At 37.2% G+C, this 20232-nt stretch overlaps 1 protein-coding gene across 2 annotated transcripts in view; it reads left to right on the plus strand.

The window, feature by feature from the left end:
- LOC141434278 (uncharacterized) overlaps positions 1–20232 on the plus strand; it is a 145657-nt gene that overhangs the window by 112065 nt on the left and 13360 nt on the right. For both annotated transcript variants that reach the window (XM_074096679.1, XM_074096685.1), the window contains exon 3: positions 19189–19632. In XM_074096679.1, the coding sequence (XP_073952780.1) occupies positions 19189–19632 (444 nt within the window). The remainder of the gene's footprint in view (positions 1–19188; positions 19633–20232) is intronic.

The following is a 20232-nucleotide window of genomic DNA, read 5'->3' on the forward strand; positions in this document are numbered from 1 at the left end:
CCAACATTCTCCCTTCGAGTCCATTCAATTTGCGCCGGGTGAGAAGTTATGCGTTTTTTATTGCAGTCAACTATGAAACTGACGCTCGATCATGATGAGGAATCATTCGGGCGACGCTTATCTACAGCAATAAATAATTGCTCAATCAATATCGATTCAGTATTCAGAAGAGAGTCTACCTGGCTAATGACGTTGTTTTACGCATAATAGCGAGTTAACAAATAAGAATTGAAGAAAATTTGTTGAATTATGATGCGTTAAAGTACTTACTATCAATGAATATTCGCAGAACGTATATAAAGTTGACACAAACATTGACAAAATATGGTCACAAGAACTGACAACGGATTAGATTCTCATTGAGAATTACATTAACGGCGCCCTTTATATTACTCTTTAGTTTACTATCGGCTATCTATATAAATTATTGGTTTAATGATCGCTACAAGTTTTATACAGGATGAATTTGTATACAAGAACCAAGTTCTTTTACTACCTATCTACACAGAAAATAAGTTAACTAATGCTGTTGTAATTTCTTCCAAAGTTATTTAATTTCAGTATTTGTAGCAAAAAGCGAAAGAAAATAACTAACTGCATAGCCATTGCATTCATTTCACAAGTTATGTTAAGGCAAGAAATTTCCAGAAGTTTGTACCTACATACATGTAAGTTTATTTTAGAAATTTGTTTTATAAAAAGTTTTATTGCTAAACTAACTCCATAGAAACCAGACGAAGGCGGACCATAATTCAAGCTAAAATTTGTTTTTACCAAAAATAATAGCTGCAATAATCTTGTGTGTAAGAAATATCTTAGAAATTTTGACAACTGTATACCAACCATCCTATATAGTAGGTACGCATTGTTATTACATTATTAACGGTGTTACCCAAAGATTAAACTATAAAACCGATTACTGAGTGAGGCAATGCGTTTAATTGGTCATATTCCGTCTCGGCGGGGACAATACTAGTGAATGATGACAATGCCGCCGTAAAATTGACGATTATTGTTCACCTCATTGCTAACTACTCACTTTTATTACCAAACCAGTGGAAAATGGGGGGGTTCAATATTCGATGACAATGAAGGTTTCTTTAATAACGCACAAAAGTACTATTTTAGTGAATCAATTAATTAATATTAAAGTAAGTAGGTATCGGTTGATGTTTGCGCAAAAGATAATTTTAGAAGTCTAGTAAACATGCTGACAAAAATATTAATTTTCCACAGTATTCCAAATCAATTCAAATTGCCCATTCAATTTATAGCCATTAGACACGAATACTTACAATAATCATATCAATGGCACTTATCACTACAAACCCACAACATTCAATTCTTTCTGATCTGCAAAAAATGTAGGTATTACCCTGCTTTAGGTACTTTGAAACAACAGAATAAATCAGAAATGGCGAACAAATGTTTATGGCGCCGGACATAAAAATCATCAATACAATACAATACAATTAGTAGATTATTGTCGTGGCCTGGAAGTAGGCAATTGCTGGTTGAGTATGAGTATTAAACGGACGAGCTTGCGAGTCCGTTTAACTAATACGAAGCCAGCAATTTCTATTCCAGCCGAGACTAATATAAAGCTTTTCTCAAAAATGGTGAATAATTCTGAAATAGAATAAACTTTTTCTCAAAATATATTATAACAGTTTATTTTATTCCAATATTTTTCTTATGCTTTCCCGCCTTTTTATCATTAAAAATAAACTGCAGGTGTATTTTTCCACCGAAAACACCACAAGCTGTTTCAGACCCAATAGAAAAAGTCCGGAGTTCCAACAAAATATCTGATACCGGCTATTATACTTGGCTGTATACAATACGATTGGTTGGCTGTGTTGTGCCAAAATTTCCATGGCCTTTTTAACTTTACAAAAACAATTGTGACTGATTGCAGGCGCGCTAATTCATTATTTTCGAGCTAGCGCGCCTGCAATCTTTTTAACTTTTTAATTTTTCGCCGACCATAAACTATGCACTTCACCTTCTGATATGTAAAGAATAATGTCAACTTTTAGGGACATTTTTGAGAAAAACTCTTTATTGCACACCAACACATAGCAAGCAGTACAGAAAACAGGTAAGTATATACACAGCGACTTCCTGAGGTAAGCAATAGGCGGCCTATCGCTCCAGAGCGACAATGTGTGTACTCGTATTTCATTGATAGTTTTATTTTCATCTGTAGGATTTTTGATAGTGAGATAACGGATTACTGTATTCTTAAAAAATGGCACCTTCACCAATATATAGGTTTGCCATCCCTGCATAAAGCATGCCGTCTATGCTCCTTATGTCTCTTCACTCACGTCTGTCGGAAACATTGCCTGAGTTTGAGACCACTGCACATCGGTGTGACATGCGAAAGTTTGTGTCGTGTGTGTGTGTGTGTGTGCGTATGTTTGTTACTCCTTCACGCTAAAACGCCTGGACGCATTTGGATGAAATTTGGTACGTAGATAGCAAGTTGTTTGGAATAACATATAGGCTACTTTTTATCCCGATATTCCCATAGGACAGGGATAAAATTTTGAAATTTCAGCCGCTGGGTTTAGGGTCTTGAAATTTTGGACAGTTGTTCTTAACACAACGTCAATGAAGACCACGATATAAATTTTGGGAATACCCAGAGGAATTTGTAAGATCCCGGAATTTAAATTGTAACTACCAGATCGAATAGTTAACGCGTGCGAATCCGCGGGAAGGTAAACTCTATTCTAAATAAATATTTAATGTCTGTGAAATAAAAAATAAAATAGAGGAATAAAAATATAACGGAGACAACTCACGCTCACCACCGAATTAAATTCCCGTCAAACATCACAAATGATAAAATAGTACTTATAAAAGGGGGCGCATTAACCTAAGTACACATGAGGTTGTCCAATGAAACGCTAGCGAAATCCGAGATGCGGCCTTAGTGGTGAGCGTGCTACAATCCATTACGTACAGCGCCGGTGTGAGAACCGGGGGCGCTTCCATTAGCTAATTAACAGCCGCCTCCGACCCCTTTCTTAGCCAGATTGTTACCGGACTGTCTCTAGTTGCTAATTGATTTTAAAGAAAAAAAGGCTACGTACTACACGAAACCAGGTATTTGATGATTAACTTTACCTTTACCATGGACTAGTATTGATACGTATACTTGCATGACTCTTCCCTTTGGTGATCTCTAATTTAACTTCTAACCTAATGCGCCCACCGTCACCCCAAAGCCAGAAACATTTACTATCCAAAAACCACATTTATTTCGCATTTAAATCCTCATCGAAACAATGTAAAATCACACCCCTCACTCCACGTTTCACCGCGGTCATCAAATTAAAAAGTTAAAGTCACCCCACAAGCCACGAGCCGATGGTAGCATCGCGTCGCGAGCTAATGGGGTAATGGCCAGCGGACAGGGACGCGCGGCGGGCACGCGACCGCCGTGCACCAACGCGATAATTTCATTATAATAAAATGAAGTCAAATGTGTAAGCGATGACGCCGAGCTGTTTGTCAATGCGCGCCGGGGTCAATTCGACCCCTATTAGAGGAGCTCGCTAGACAGGAGCTGCAGGTAATAACTCAACACGGGGATGCTAAGTGTGGTGTACGGTTCATTTTAACATTAGGTAATGATAATTTTCATAAAATTAATTTTCAATTTAACTAATAGATGAAGGATAATAAATGTTAGTATATTTCAACAACACTTTCCATTAACTATTTAAAAAACTAATGTGTTTTAAAATATAAAAGTTAATTAAGACTATTTTCATTTCAACAGTGTTTACTTACGTTTTACTAAAATATGTAGGTATGCTAATTTATCTGTTAAATATCTAGAAAAAACGTACAAAATCAAAACCTATCCAGCAAAATAAAAACTTACGGTCATGTCATGTCAGTTACTTAATTTATAAAATGATGAGTTCGAAGCATTACCCGAAAAGTGCTCAGCGGGTACAATAAACATTACGGGCGCATTCATTAATAGCTGACCGCTGACAAACGGTGCCTTTGCCCCCCACTGGCCCCTCTTTACCCTATTATCCTCATAAACCCCTCGTCGCCCTCCCTCTCGTCCTCCTAGCTCCCTATCTCCCCATCTGCCAGGTGTAAAACTGCCCGGTCACGGAAAGACAGACATGCGATGCGGCTAATATGTTTTTATTATTAAAACTATACGTATTGCTCATCCCCCGACACGAGGGGATGACCCATGAATATTCATGCGGCGATTTGTTTACGGCACTTAATATTGCGATGGTATGAGGAACCTATTAGAATACAATTTCTTTGATCAATGAATGCGTAATTTACTTATCCGTGTTTTGCTTATGTGAAGAATGTGTAAATCCAGCCAATACAGTAATTGAAAGAAAGGTTTATTTTGGCTCCATAAGTACCACCTAAACTAAGACTGAGACTAAAACTAGCACTAAAACTATGTTACTTGGTGACACGACAGGATACCAAAAAGGGTCTCCACTCAGCATGTGTTGCCGCACATTATGTGCAGTAACGCTGGTTTTCTGTGGTGGGTAGGTAGATTTTTGAAGAAGGTATATCCGTCTGGGTTGGACAAATTGGTGTCGCAAAGTCCGTTTCTGTGTCGCTATGACTAAGAGCTCACTTTTTCCGTTTCGATATTTCTGAGTGGTACGTTCTCCACGTATCTCGTAATTTCTTGAAAGCTTGCTGTTGTGAGTAATGCCTGCGTAGAGGAAAAGACGTGCCACGAGTAATGCCAACTTTATTGCCGACCCAATGTGTTGAGTTATCTTTAGCTACTATCTGCGGCTTCATTCCTACCTACTTCAATACGGGAAGCGATTGCTAAAAAGATAGCGTTACCATCAGTTTATGTCCATTGCCCTGCGTACCTACTAACTACGGCGTCTACAGTGCTTCAGTCAATTATATATCTTTCGTTGGTTTTGTATAGTCGCGCTATTAGTTGACAAATACCACACGAAAATAACAATATCGCTTTATTTCGGTTAAAAATCCAACACTATAAGTTAAATATTTTGCTATATATCCCTACAGAACTACGAGAACTACCAATGTGATGGAGCAACATTAGGTATAATAAAGTAATTGACTGACAAGTCAATTTTTAATAATATTTTTACCCAAAAGTTCAACACGTTAACTCATTCTCCCTCCATCGACCTCGCCTCTCCACCCTCGGCTCGACATTTACCGAAAATTATGGGAAACGCAAACAGAACTCGAATTACAATGTCTTTTATATTTTTCAATTTGGCTGCCGTGGGACCAACGTTATGGTTATGACCTCGATATATACACGTTTATTTATACAATAGAATGTGTGTCGCTCTTCGTTATGTCCGCGTCGTGAATACCGCGTTTGTTTATTAAGGGTCGCTTTTCACCGGAAAATAAGAACAAAGCGAAGTGCCTTGAAGTTTATTTGCAAGCATTGTCTTCGCACTTCTACTAAAGTGGATATAGTAGAAGTTCTAGATAAAATAAAAATAAATAACAGTCGTGCCCCAGATTCCTCAAGGGGTCTTTCCCGAGATGTCACATTTGTAACTTGTGAGTGACAAACTGTTTAAGGACAACCTAAAGTGATGTTAAAGTGCATAATATTGAACTATAAATAATAGAACTCTTAAATAAAACACCATGCCGAAACTTGCACACAGGCTGTGTGCAAGTTGCACCTTATGCACCTTAACATCACTTATCACAGCATCTTCTTCAAAATTTTAAAGAAAGTCGATTCTCGGCTTCTCTTGACAGAAACAAATTTCTCTCAAATAATGAGTATAACTTAAGGAGGAGAATGTCTACCGATGACCATTTTCTAGGTGATTTTCAGTATTATTTTATTTTATGTAAATAAATCGTTAAATTTAATTTGCATTACAAAATCATAGAAAGGTAGTTATTTGTAAAATTCAAGTTGTTCGTAAACTATGGATTATTATTTTAGTTTATTGACCTGAATAAGTTCTGTTTTAGTCCATTACATTTTGTATGAAAGCTGTGAAACTGCTAATAGAGCTATTTCAGTTCAAAAAATATACAATATGGGCTACTAAATATACTGGCTTTAGAATAGTATACCTACTATCTATAAGAGCCTAGGTATCATAATAGTAGTTATGAAAATTTTCAAAAACTTGAACAATAAATTTAGTATTATGTGTGCAATTTTATATACTTACATATAAATTAAAACTCGTATATTCACACGTACGATGTGTGAACAGCGCAGATATACGAGTACACCAGAAATACTTATGAACTGTAATGTCAACGACTTTGCACGCGATCTATTTACAAAGAGATTTATTGGCATAAGTTATACTTTTAATGATTTTTGATTGATTAACTTGACCTCCTGAGGCCCACGTCAAATTTCGAGTATTAGAATTTGAAACTTAGTGTCAATTAGTATAAATCGTAAAAGTTGACATTTGCGATGTCCTAAATTTAGGACGTTGGGCTTTACAAGGACAATAAGCCTCTTAGTACAAGGAAGCTTAAATAATCACGCCGACAAAGCGGTGAAATAAGATTATTACGATTTCTTCTCTTTAAGTATATGAGGGTACACTCGTTTTTACTTAAAGTGTGGATGAATTTTGTTCTCTTTTATTCCCTGGTCTGACATTCGAAAAATAAAAATTCCAAGTATGTGAAATACAATTTTCTAACTTTAACGGAAACAGCTAATAGGTACGTGTGAAGTAGTACTGGTCGTCTAAACTGTCGAATTCCTACACTGCGCGTGGTCAGAAAAAACCCGAAGGCGTGGCCTGTTTTTAATTTTTTTCCTACTCAAAATTTATGTAAGTATATACAGTACCTAAAAATGACATTCATACAATGGAAAGGAAGAAAAACTATTTTCGTAAAGCTTCGAGACGCCTCTGCTGCGGTCTTTTGAGTAGTTACCTATCAATAACAAAATCAGTTGGTTTCAAATTAAAATCGTGATCGTTACCTTCCACGTGGTTCCCCACCACTGGCCGCGGTGGGCGGCGCCCACTATCGACCGGCCGCCCGCCCAGCGCCGCCCCCCGAGTTTGTCATATCCTCCACAGCAGCGGTGCCAATGTGTGTTCACTGCCTATAAAATGTTATTGCTATTAGTTATTGTTGCCGTAAGTTTGAAAACGACCCTCACAAACCTCCTGTACGAGTAGATAAAAGCAAAGGTTCTTGTCAAGGTACCTACTTATGTATGTTTGCGCGATCGAAGCTAGAGGCTGGAAGTAGAGCAAACGAAAACGAGATTTTTTGTTAAGGTCATGTGGTATTCAATAAGGAGTCATTGTAGGTATTACGTTTTATTGTAGATTTAGTTTAGCTTCTACAAAGTAGGTACTCGTAACTATCTCCTGTATCGGGTTTGTAAGTATTAGATGGATGAGAATCTAAAGCCGCATTTACATTTATCTCTCGTATTGTGTTGTGATGTTCTCTGTCTCTTTCTCTCTATCTATCTAATAATCTAATACCTTTACGAGTAATACCTTTAAACGAGCAATTCTTGTATACGTTTTTTTGTATTTTGTGTTTTGTATAATTTGAATTTTACAGCGCATTGGTGTTTCAACTGTAATGCTGTAATTTTTGTTGACAAATAAGTAAATAAATAAATATATGTATTTATATATTTCGGAAATCTCGGAAACGGCTTCAACGATTTCGATGAAATTTGGTAATAAAATGTGCGGCTTAAGGGGACACGTCATCAATCTTATTTTGTCTCCCTTTTTATATATACGAACTTTTTCGATAAAATATGATGGAAAACCATTACGCACTATATCTATCTGTACATAAATAATTTAACACAGCAAGAGTTTCTTTGACTATCATCGCATTTATGTTCAATAAATGAAATAAAATGATATGATAATTTATTTGCTGAACATGCAAAAATCTAAAAAAAAACTAAAATCTACAATAATTACAAGTAAACGTATATATGTTTACTTTGATTTAAATCCAAAAATTAGTAAAATAACTTTAAAATAACTTAAAAACACTGATCATCAAATAGCAATATCTCTGTTTGAATAGACGTTGATTCTATAATACTAATTTAATTACTCCTCCTTTTTTAAAGTCAGTTAAAAAAGAACTATATTTTTATTAATATATTTTTCCAGAGTTTTGCTTCTGCTGAAATGTTGTTTTGTGCTTTACGCCCTTTGAGCCCCAAGGTATCGATATGTATTAAGAGGAGCATAATTTGCTTAGCAACTGTGTCAAAGTATTTTAAATTCAACCCGTGAAATACTTGTTATTGAATAGTAACTGCGAAGGTCAACTGTGGTCTTCATCATCAGTTCCACTTCACCAAATGATGATTTTCAAGAGCAAATGCACGAGTTACTAGTAAAAATATCCAATTTACTATAGGTGTCCCTACACATTTGAAGAGTTTCCTCGATTTCCTTAAGATCCAATCATCAGATCCTGATTTGGGGCTTATTAGACCTAATTGAAGACATTCATAGACGAACGCAAAAAAAATTGTTTCAAATTGGTTCATAAATGACGGAGTTATGAGGTAACAAAAAAAAATACAACCGAATTGAAAACCTCCTTGTGAAGTCGGTTAAAAAGAGGAATAGAAGTGTCACCGTTTGCATTTCCTTCAGATGATTAATACGAGCATCTGCCCAGCAAGCACAATTTAGTTTTTGAAGTCCTGAAATATACAATTAGAAATTCTAAAGAGTACACGAACATATTAACATGATTAACATTTACATAAACTTAATTTCAATTTTAGAATAGATAAGCGAACAGCCAGAGGACTAGTAATAAAAAAAATACAGCAGATAGGCGCCTCTCGTTGATAAATAGCTGGAAAAACATTTCTATCTAAATGCAGGTAGGTTTTTTACATAAAATTTACCGTAGGTAATTGAGGAGTGAGGCCAAAGGTGTATATAACTCACTGGTTCAGTAACAGCCTATTCAATCTAGTCTGAAAGAGCCCTAGATTGTATTTATTCGGAAAACAAGCAGGGCTACTACGAAACTCGAAGTTCGTGTCGTGCGGTCCCTCTCGCTCTCGTATTAAATAGTATTATAAGTGTCAGAGGGACCGCACGTCACGAACTTCGAGTTTCGAGTTTCGTAGTAGCCCTGCAGATGACGGCAGCGAATTCCATTCCTTAGCAGTCAAATTAATTTCACTCTGTGAAATTAGAATTTCATATTAAATTACATTCAAAAAAAAATAATTTCAGACATTCCATTGTGTCCATGACTTCCCAATTACAAAATAAATACTTCTTCGAGGAATTGTTAGGACTTGACTTGACTGAAAAAAACATAAACGAAACCATTTAAAGTTGTTAATATTAGTTCAGTGTGAGCAGCCCTAATGTCGCGTACCTATTGGTTATTGAAGCTCGTGCTAGCGTGCGTAGGCGCAGCGTCTGAACTTCGCGGCTGAATTATGGAAATAGATCGTCGGCTCCGAGCGCTCAAAACAATGCCGTAACGGGATGCATCGCTAATTTGAATTCTTTTCGAACAAGGATGTATTATTTAAATGTAAGTCTAGTGGGGGGTTTGTTTAAGGCAACAGTGACCTTTTAATCAAGATGAAGAGATTTTATTCAATTTTGCATCAGAAAAAGAAAACTATATTGTAATTTACATTTTTGCTTAAAAATTTGTTTAATTCAATGGAGAATGCAGTTACTGTTAAAACAGACAGTAAATAGAGTTCATTTTTTTCAATCGAGCTCTGTAGTCGTGAAGGCGAAGTTCGTTTAGGATTTAGATGCAAGTTATTGTTTTGACCACCCTTTAAGCCCTTTCAAACATAAACACACGTTACCTACGGTGGTTGTACCCTGTTTTGCCTAACAAATTTTTGCCTATTTTCAGTTTGCCTAATGTTAGATAAACTAATTACTTAACTTTATGTTTCATTTTACCTAATTTTAATTTTAGTGAAAGTCATTTTGTTTTGCCTAATTTTTAATTTTCATTTTGTATAAACTCATTTCATATAATGTTTGACTGACATAATTATACTTTGTCTAACAAACATGTCCCATAATTTCATTTTGTATAAGCTTATTGCGTATAACGTTTGACTGACATAATTATTTTTTGTCTAACATACATGTAGCATAATTTCATTTTGTATAAACTTATTTCATATAATGATTGACTGACATAATTATATTTTGTCTAACATACATATCGCATAATTTTATTTATTCTAATCACGGTCAATCCGAATACATTGTGATAACGTTAGTTAATTCTAGAAATTAAGTCAAAAAAATTTAGACAAGTCAAGGGAATACCACCTACGGTATAATTGAAACTATAGTAAAAAGTCATATTTAACTTGCGATATTTCATTAAACACATGCCTGGGACGCCCAGTGAAAATAAATCATCATCATCATCATCAGCCGGAAGACGTCCACTGCTAAACAAAGGCCCCCTCCTTAGAACGCCACAATGAACGACAACTCGCCACTTGGATGCAATGATTTCCCGCAACTCTCACGATGTCGTCAGTCCACCTGGTGGGAGGCCTCCCAACGCTTCGTCTTCCGTTTCGTGGTCCCCACTCGAGGACTTTTCTCTCCCAACGGTTATCTGTTCTTCGAGCTATGTAACCCGCCCATTGCCACTTTAACTTGCATATTTTTCCAGCTATTCGATGAATTTCCGTGAAATAAATAAAATAATTAAAACTTGTACCTAATAAATTAGGTCCCTAAAGAAGTACCAGTGTTATCATCATTAAGAGCATGTAATACCTCTAATGCCAAGCTAAATAGCAATTAGTAGTAGCTTCACAATTGCCGTGAATCCGAATAATATACCTACAGCAACCCACGCTACGCTTACCCTGACTGGCAGACGGACAGAGCGACAACGAAGTCATAGTAATAAGAACCATTTCACAGTAAAAGTTATAGTGACATCGCATTAATTAACAAGGAAAATGGTAATTACTTTTCCTTCGAAAAGGTTCCATAGTGGCATGTCATGAAATAAAGTCTATAAAGTGACTACTTAGCAAGAAAACGGTCTTCCTGGTCACCCTGTACCCGTAGACCATTTAAGAAAAGAAACTCTGAACAACTCGAGCGAAATTTTATCCCACAAACAACGCGTACGGCTTAGATCTCCGATTAACGGAGGCTTAGATGCCTAATATGACAGAGGGAAACGTCATTTCATTACATTCGCGACGTTTTCACCCTTGTAACTGTCTAATCTCGGGGCACGGGTTCTTTCTGGTTCTCCCTATAAAAATATAATCGTGACCGCTTAAAAAATATATTTTACATTTGATATATGTACCGAGGCCTTCCCCTTAAGACCTAATTAGCACACAGTCCCGCGGGGCGGTCGGCGGTACGTATTTAAACATGAACTGTGACCCCGTTAGGCTGTACTATAGAATTCATGGGTACATGCATGCAATGCCAGTTATTGTATTCACGGTAGTTTGCCAGTGAGGATTATTATTTTCAAATTTAAGCAAAGTGCCAATAATTATAGGAACTCTACTTACCATTACAGAAAGACGCGGGACGGCGAAATAGTGCATATTATGTGTTGCTTGAAAGGCGCACTTTGGGTTAACTTGGGGCAACTATACGACGCAGCGGGCTGTTTTCCATAACACGATGAGAGCATTTTATACCGAGGGTGGTGGCCTTTTGGCACTAGGTTCAGCTTAAATTAAATTCAGTAGGTGAGGTCTCCCGCAATAACCTCAGTGTTTAATAAATTACAACTAATGATAGGTAAATATTGTGAAGATCCCTTGATACATGACACCTACCTATACTACAAAAAAAGTACTGAAACTTTTAAACGTGATCGTCATTAATTACTGAATTATAAAAATGGCTAACTAATCAATAATAATAAAAGGTTGGCGGGTATACATCTGTCTAATTTAATAGGTAATATCATAACTTGCTTTGTGCATTTTCATGCAAATCTGATAAGTAAAGTAAGTTAATATGAATTTCATAATTTTTATGTTCTTAAACATCTTGTTAGGCTTCCGATATTTCAACATTCGTTTGTCTTTATCTATCAATTCGACCTTTGCCAAAAACAAGCAAAACATAATTTAGTTTTATGATTTATATGTACCGTTTATAAATAAAGGGAGGATATTATAGTATATTACTGCAGAGGGGAAAATTCATTTTCAATTTCAATTTCAATAGATATGAATCCACGAAATGATATTCCTGTCGAGGCCTGTATACTGCCTTTCTCAAAATATGCGAGGAAATAAAACGAAATCATTATATTTATTCGACACAATATGATTAATTTCGATTTCGATAATTTCGCCTCAATTTCGATATTAAAGATTTGGGTCCGAATCGTACCTACCTATATTTGGTTCCACATACGAGTACAATTTAGTAATCAAAATAAATTAAAAGAAAACATAGGATTAGTAAATATAAATCTTATACATTTTTACTTTTAGTCAAAGCGGCAATTCCTAAACGCATAACATTAAAAAAACATTTATTTGTTACAAAATATTTAACAGTCCGAGAAGATAATTAAGTCTTACTATACCTTATTATGATTTGGACACAATCATTATTGGCATTATTAGGTAAACGCAGAAAACAAAGTTTTATTTTAATCTCGGTTTTTGTTCGTGGCTATTGGAAAATTGGCTGGCTGTTTGGTGAATTTTTGGTCATGGATTAAATTAAAAGCAAAAAATCTGCACAATAATATAAACACTTCCCGGGCATGTCCGGGAAGTAATGCCACTTTTTTTTAATTTATTATCGCATCAACGCATATATAACGATGGACTTCCCGGTCGATTTTTCCAACTTTAATGAGAACATTTCCGAGCAAGTTGCAGAAAATGTCTTTTTTTCTATATTAAATAAAAATAAACCTATTAGGTAAAATAGTCACGAAAGGAAACTCCCTATTGGCTGATCGCAAGACAAGGCTTCGATGACCTCAAGTAACGATACGCTAATTGATAAATGCGGCGAGCTCATTATCTGGGCAACCACCAATCATAACTTTTATTCTAGCCTTAAGCGACGCGCCCTCGATATAACAAGCGATTACCTTATTGCGTCGGTCTAATACAATAACGTCACATTAAATCAATTTTTGATAGATTTCACGACATAATCTCTTATTCTCGGACACCCTTGAAATTTTATTTGCACTGTTGAATGCAGGGAGTGCTGACACTTGATGCCTTATTGGGAATGATAAATGTACTTAATTGAACAGAGTTTGAACCGATAAATTGTTTATTTTATAAACTTATATCATCCTATTGGTAAGAATTAGCTTATAAGGACAGCCTTTGAACGGCAAGGTATAAAATGACCACAAAAGTCACAATCAGTGCTACAATTTTCTAAATACCTACCTATTTGCCACTTTAACGAAAAAGTGGCAAATATGTGGAACTTAAAAATTATCTTTGTCAAAATCTAAGACTATTTATTGTGTTTTGTGTATAGGCCGAGATGACTATTTAATGAACTGTAATGTATCTTGAAAGAGCGCATACCTACTCACTAATCGCCTGCGTGCCCACTAGCTTGGACCGGTTGAAGCAGATGAACAATTATACTTCCAGAGGAAAAATTATACTTTTCCAATATTAGGACTAGTATAAAATAGTGATAAGCTTTAACAATACTCTAGTGCCCTAGCAGCGTCAACAACATTACCGAACCAGAAAAACATTAAGTAGGATCTTGATTTATTACTAACTACTTACTGCGCAACATTTCAAATGTTCACTATTTATCTACATCTCCTAAACGAAGTTGCAATACTTAAGATTGAATATCGCACTTGCTTCATTCACTACCTAATCAAAATAAAATACAGCAACAACCAGTAACCGAGTTACCTTTGCTGAGAGTGGTAATAACTTACCTACTTTAAATTTATGATAAAATCTGTGAGTGCAAGTCCGTCTTTCTTGCTCGCAGGTACGAATCTGCGGGAGGTTCTAAATTTCACAATGGCTGTTGGACGAATCGACTGATTTAGCTGGCTCGTGAATGACTCGAACTGAAGCGAATGAAACGCCCAACGGCCCGGCCGCGACCATGCGCGATCGACGCGTGGCGAGCTGAACAACAAAGAAATTTGTTCATTGCGTGTACGTACCATCAGCCAAATATGTGGTCTACCACCTTAAAGTTGATAATCGTTTGCATGTCATAAAACAATAATGCCAATAGACGTGTCTGTCAACTTGAAAGTTCGACTTTAGCGACATATTCATTTGATAGGAACTTGTTTAAAAATTGGTAGACCACTTATTTGGCTGATGGTACCTACTGCCAGGTAACTAAGGTACGTCGAGCGTTTCGGTAGCGTGAGGCATAGAGAAAACATTCGCCGCGCCATCGATCGCGCGCAGTCGTGGCCGGGCCGTAATACAGGTCGCTCGCGGCACAAGTACTTGGGCAGCGCCCGATGCTGCTTGACTGTCGGTAAACAGGTGACCGATTGTCCAACGCACTTTCGGGTGCAGTAGGACCATAAACTACATTGTAGCAAAAAATTTAGCTTTTGGAAATTAATCGGGTTTCAAAGTCAACACCGAAAAGGATATTTTTTACCCGACTGCCCGAAGGAGGGTTATGTTTTTTTACTTTAAGGGGAGTATGTCTGTAGGTATTTGCTTTTTACATTAGTGTTATCAAAATAACCCTCTTACGGTTGCTAAACACATAAACGGGCCAGCATAAATCAGCACGGTCCTGCGGTAAAATCGAATATAGATAATTACATCAATGTTCGAAAGAAAAGTCGCTTGGCTTTGCCGCACATTATATTATGCATTAGGCCGGACTAGTCCAGTAATTACTTCGGGTCGGCTTTGTTGATGAACAAATACTGCCAAACCGACTGTGCCAACCAAACAGCGTTGCCAGACGTCCCGATTTTAAAATGTAAATTAAATGTCCCGCGCGGGACAGGCTCAGTCCCGCTATAATAACTCGCCCCGGGATAACTCGCTTGACTGTTCTTGCAGCGTGTTGAAGCGCGGCCGGGTGGCACTCGCTCTTTTCTCATTCCCATTTGTTTATAAATTTATATTTCGTAAAACGCACGATTACGATTTTCCCGCTTTCGACGAAAAAGTCCCGCTTTTTTCACTCAAAAAGTTTCAAAATCCCGACTACCAAAAAAATAAATCTGGCAACGCTGGTGCCAACCCACTTATGGATAAAGCAACCTTTACATTCACTCATTCGCATTATCAGTTGTTTCTTTACTGCTAACTTCCCATGTATTTGACGACCTCAAGCAGGTTCAAGAGATGACATACGAGTACATTAATTTAAATTTCACAGCACACTAGTTTGAAGGGCGTAATTATTAAGTTGTAAGGCGTAGTGAGGCTGGTAAGGTACTAAGTACTTACTAGGTAGTACTCTGTAGTATGAACGATCTACGGCACGCTTTAATCTGTGCGCTAGTTGCTTAAGCTCGTCTAGCCGCGCTGGAGGAGTCACTTGCGCAATCGTTCGATCCGCAAAGGTCATGGAAGGAATTCGCGCGGTCCGGCGCTCTTGCGACACAGCACACTGTTCCACAGTTTCCACTCGGTGTATCGAGCAGAGCATATTAAAATGGCGAAACGATTTCATGAAGGGCTCACTGCGCTTGCTTTGTTCATTGCTCTCGGTATCATTGTCTGTGACATCGACGCTATGTTGTGGTAATTGACTGAATCGCTACCTTATCTCATAATAACCGCTGCTTGTGACCTATAAAGCCTTTGGTCGGCAGAGCTTTTAAGATAAAAGAGCTATGTTGGACGTTTTGAAAGTCACAAGCAAAACTACACTAAATAGTACAGTTTAGGTACAACTGCGACCGCCTTCTAAAAGGCATATTAGCCGACACATTTTTCGATAAGTTAAATGGTTGCGTACGGCCCCTCCCACTTACTTAAGATAAACAATAGAAAAGTAAATATAGATTAAACATGGAACTGAATGATTTATCTATACGTGCTTTTATTTATTTACATGTTATATGTATAACATAGGTACCTACTAAATCTTATCTAATGTACCTATGCAATGTCAAGTCTTTATTTATTAGGTACTTAAATAACTATGCTTCAGTTTATGAGTATCATTCGTCGCATAGTTAAAAGTCGCACATACACTATTTACACCATTTTATTAACATGTAAATTATTTACAAAATAAAGCTAGGCTGCACAAGAGAGACATTTACTTAACTGCGCATGTCCGACTTTAATCAACTCCCGGTTTCAACAGCGGAAACAATTCAACAAAACTGAACTATATAACATTTAATGCTTTATTTACAAAAATAATTCGTCGCTACAGGTTTCTTAGTAACATTTATTTAATATGCTATGGTTGAAAGTGGATAATTTACTTACATAATTAATTTTACTTACTGAACGAGACATCTCGAGACAGTTGACGCGATTTAGAATTTCTATACTTACTTTATTTTAATTTTATTTATGAAAGAATTCGCGACCTCTTATTCATAATCAGACACGCTCTTCAAGTTTACGTTTACTCCTTTATTTTTATCTGACATCATCCCTTTGCCATACAGGTAGAGGCATAAGACTTTTGTTAAATCAGATTGGTAATTTAGTAATTTAATCAATATTTTATTGATAGACTAATATAAAAGAACAGAATAAAATAAATAACCTAAAACTACATTAAAATTAAATGAACTAAAACTATAATAATAATAAATCTAATATTTTTGATAAAAATTTCATTTTTAATACAATCTTTTTTTGCTGACTGTACTTGCATTGTCATCTAAACTATACATATTCGTACCAAATTTCAAGTCGGTACTATGAACCATTGAGGAGTTCCCTCCTGCGGAGACGATCCTGGCAGGACCATCAAGCTGTCAATACCAGATTATAAATTGTTTTGTCACCAAATTTACACAAGTATGCCAAATTTCAAGTCGATCGGACTACTGGAAGTGGGCCAAATTTAACTTCCAAGATTTGACCCAAACAAACAAATAAATAAAGAAACTGGTGAAACTAAGTAAAAGCTTGTAAAAATGGACCCTGCGGCTGGTACTGGTACCAAAGATGCGGGCAGCGTTTGCTCGCTCGATGTGTTGCGAGGAATATGTTTTTCTTTAACCAATAGATACGCTTCATTTACCTCGCCTCGCTCCGCTCCACTGTTTCCACCAGAGATGTGCTGTGCTAGGATGTATAAATGAAGCGTTTCTATTGGTTAATGAAAAACACATCCCTCCTCGCATATTGATGGATACGCTGCTTTAGATTGGTAATTTTATATGAACAAGGAGTACTGCTTTCTGGTGCTCAAAAAAGAACCCTTGGCAAAAACGAAATGAACCGTTTACGTGATGACGTGATGACAAGCAAGCTTTTATTGACGGGTCGGACAAGCTACAACTATTCATAAAATACTTACAAACTTTGAAAGCTTTACCACCAGAAGGAAACGTGCCCAGACTGATTCGAAAGGCAGTAATATGTTTCAATGGCGGTAGTTTTTACCATGCACCTCGTAAGCATGCGCCCGCGCCATCACCTGCGCAGCGTGGGCGCCATTGTATGCTAATGTGATGCCGGGCTCGGAGCAAATCTGCCGCGTACTCTACAAGGAGAAATTGTTGGAAATTGAAAAAAAATGCCAACGTATTAAGGAAATTGGAGTCTTGTTGTCCACCCACAGGTCAAATAGAAACAATACGAAAAAACTAAAAATCTATATAACATCGGGTGACAAGCAAAGTCAATAAGTACCAAATACCTACTTACAAGCTTACAACAAAGCTCGTTACTTAGTATGAGATTACGAACTAGATACGACTTTTGCTTGTCACCCGGCGATATTTTCAATACGATCCAACTAACGACGTAAGCGAAACAAACCAGCCAAGAGCGTGTCTTACACTCCCAGGATAGGGTTCCGTAGCCATTACGAAAAAATCAAATAATATTTTTCTAAGGACTTCGTATTGAGTACTGAATCTTCCAAGTTTAGGTATATTTTATACCTTATGCTATTATTTACTCTTAAACTACTAATAATTCCCAAGCAATCTTAGCCGCTATAATTTTCCTAGTAAATTTGATATATTTTCTACGATTCTGAATTTTTTCCAATTTTTCCACCCAACAGTTTACATTTTAGAGCGGGGGGGACGCTCGATTTCAATGAAAATTTGCACTTTAAAGTTGAATATTTCGCAAACAGATCACTAAATAGAAAAATTGTCTTAACAACTCCGCAATGGTTTTAAAATAGTTATCCAACGATATCCCACAATTTAGGGTTAGTCGAGAAAAAAAATCACCCCCACTTTACGTCTATGGAGATGCCCTAAAAATTTTTTTTTTTACTATTTTTCCTTATACCATTTTGTCGGCGTGAATGATATGTATTCATGTCAAATCACAGCTTTCTAGTAGTAACTGTCTCTGAGCTTACCCGCGGACAGACAGACGGACAGACATGGCGGAACTATAAGGGTTCCTAGTTGACTACGGAACCCTAAAAAGATACTTTTATATTTTAAACTTACTATGTTTTGACTAACTCCCGCTCTCTATTCCGGTGCGTGTAGATTTAGGTAGGTAAATAATGTAAGATTAAATTAAACATAAATACCATTATAAATAATTTGACGCCATAATTGCCTATACAACTTGTTGACCGAGCCTTTGATTCATCTAATCTCCGTCTCACAAACATTCCTCATAATCATCCTTAGACACCGAGAGGATCGAACAAAACACATACAATAGTAACACTTATAACCAAATGGTAGAGTTCAAATCAATTAGTGGATGTGATTTCTGATAATCATTGCATTATTAAGATTCTGTCTCAGTGGTGTTCATTGAAATTCGCTGCCTCACGGGATTTGTCGAGTGATCAGGGACAAGGATTTATATAGTTAAAGGTATATATTTATTGATAATACTTGACAATACTTTATAGTTACTTAAAAGTTTTATAAGCCTTCTACGAAAAACAAGTAGCTGCACATTTTCAAGTAGGATACAGAAAAGAATGCTACCCCATAGCAATTGCTTTCCTCAAAAACTAGGGCTAACGAAATATAGGTATCATAATACTTTCTCTTAAATTTCAGACATCTGAGCTAGAGTCGCTGCTTTGCAAGCAGGAGGGTGCCTCGCTAGCGCCCGGCCACATGGACCTTTTCGATGGCGGCACTTCCTCTCGCGACGATGCGTTCCTGCGCCCTGCTCTCTGGGAGGACATCGCTTCCTCCATCAGGAACATCGATCCTGAAAATGCAAACATGCTCGCTCCCCTCGGAGCGACCCACGTCAAACTCGAGGCGGACGATCCGCTGCTGGAGGAGTGCGCTACGCCGCTTCTCAGTCCTCTCGAGATCAAGACGGAAAGGATGTGCGTGGCGCCCACGTACGCGCACCCGCAGCCGCCGCCGCAGCCGCAGCCGCCGCAGCACCCCTCCAGCTCCTTCGCCAAGTACCCGCAGTCGCGGCTGGTCTACATGTCCCCGCTGACTCCCCCCGGCTCCGACCAGGGCAGTCCGGGAAACTCTATACAGGTAACCCAGTTTACGAAGTAACGCGCTTAGCGAATGTTTGCCGTGCAGCAGTTGATGGTACCATCCTTTGCTTAGCGATTGTTTTTTGACCTCCTGCTGTGCAATTCATTATGCTTGTAAAGTACAGGGTGTCTGACTTGTCGCATTTTTTTATCATCACTATCACATCTATAGGCAAATTACGTGGTAATTATTGAAATATTTGTATCTATCAGTAAATTTAGCAATGTAATCTTACAAGTAGGTAGAGATACCTCCACTTTAAAAGAGCGAGCGAGATGGACTCGTACACCGAGGGTTCCGTACAAATTTAAAGATCTATGAATATCCTGTGTTAACAGAGCCCTTCTCCTAAGTGAAATGTGTACGCGGTGTGGTCATTTTAGATGGTTACTGACATAGAAAGACAGTCATAATAAACTTAGATTTTCAAACTTTTCTTATTATTTGTACAAACTATAAGAGCTACCTCCATACCAAATTTCAAGTGTAACACCTTTCTAATTATTGTATCTTTTCATTGTGTTGACCTAGAAACTTAATTATTTTCACTGCTCCAAAGGGTAACAGACTTAAGTACTCGTATGTATTTGATATAAC

The sequence above is a fragment of the Choristoneura fumiferana genome, chromosome Z (assembly GCF_025370935.1).
Source record: "Choristoneura fumiferana chromosome Z, NRCan_CFum_1, whole genome shotgun sequence".
Lineage (NCBI taxonomy): Eukaryota > Metazoa > Arthropoda > Insecta > Lepidoptera > Tortricidae > Choristoneura > Choristoneura fumiferana.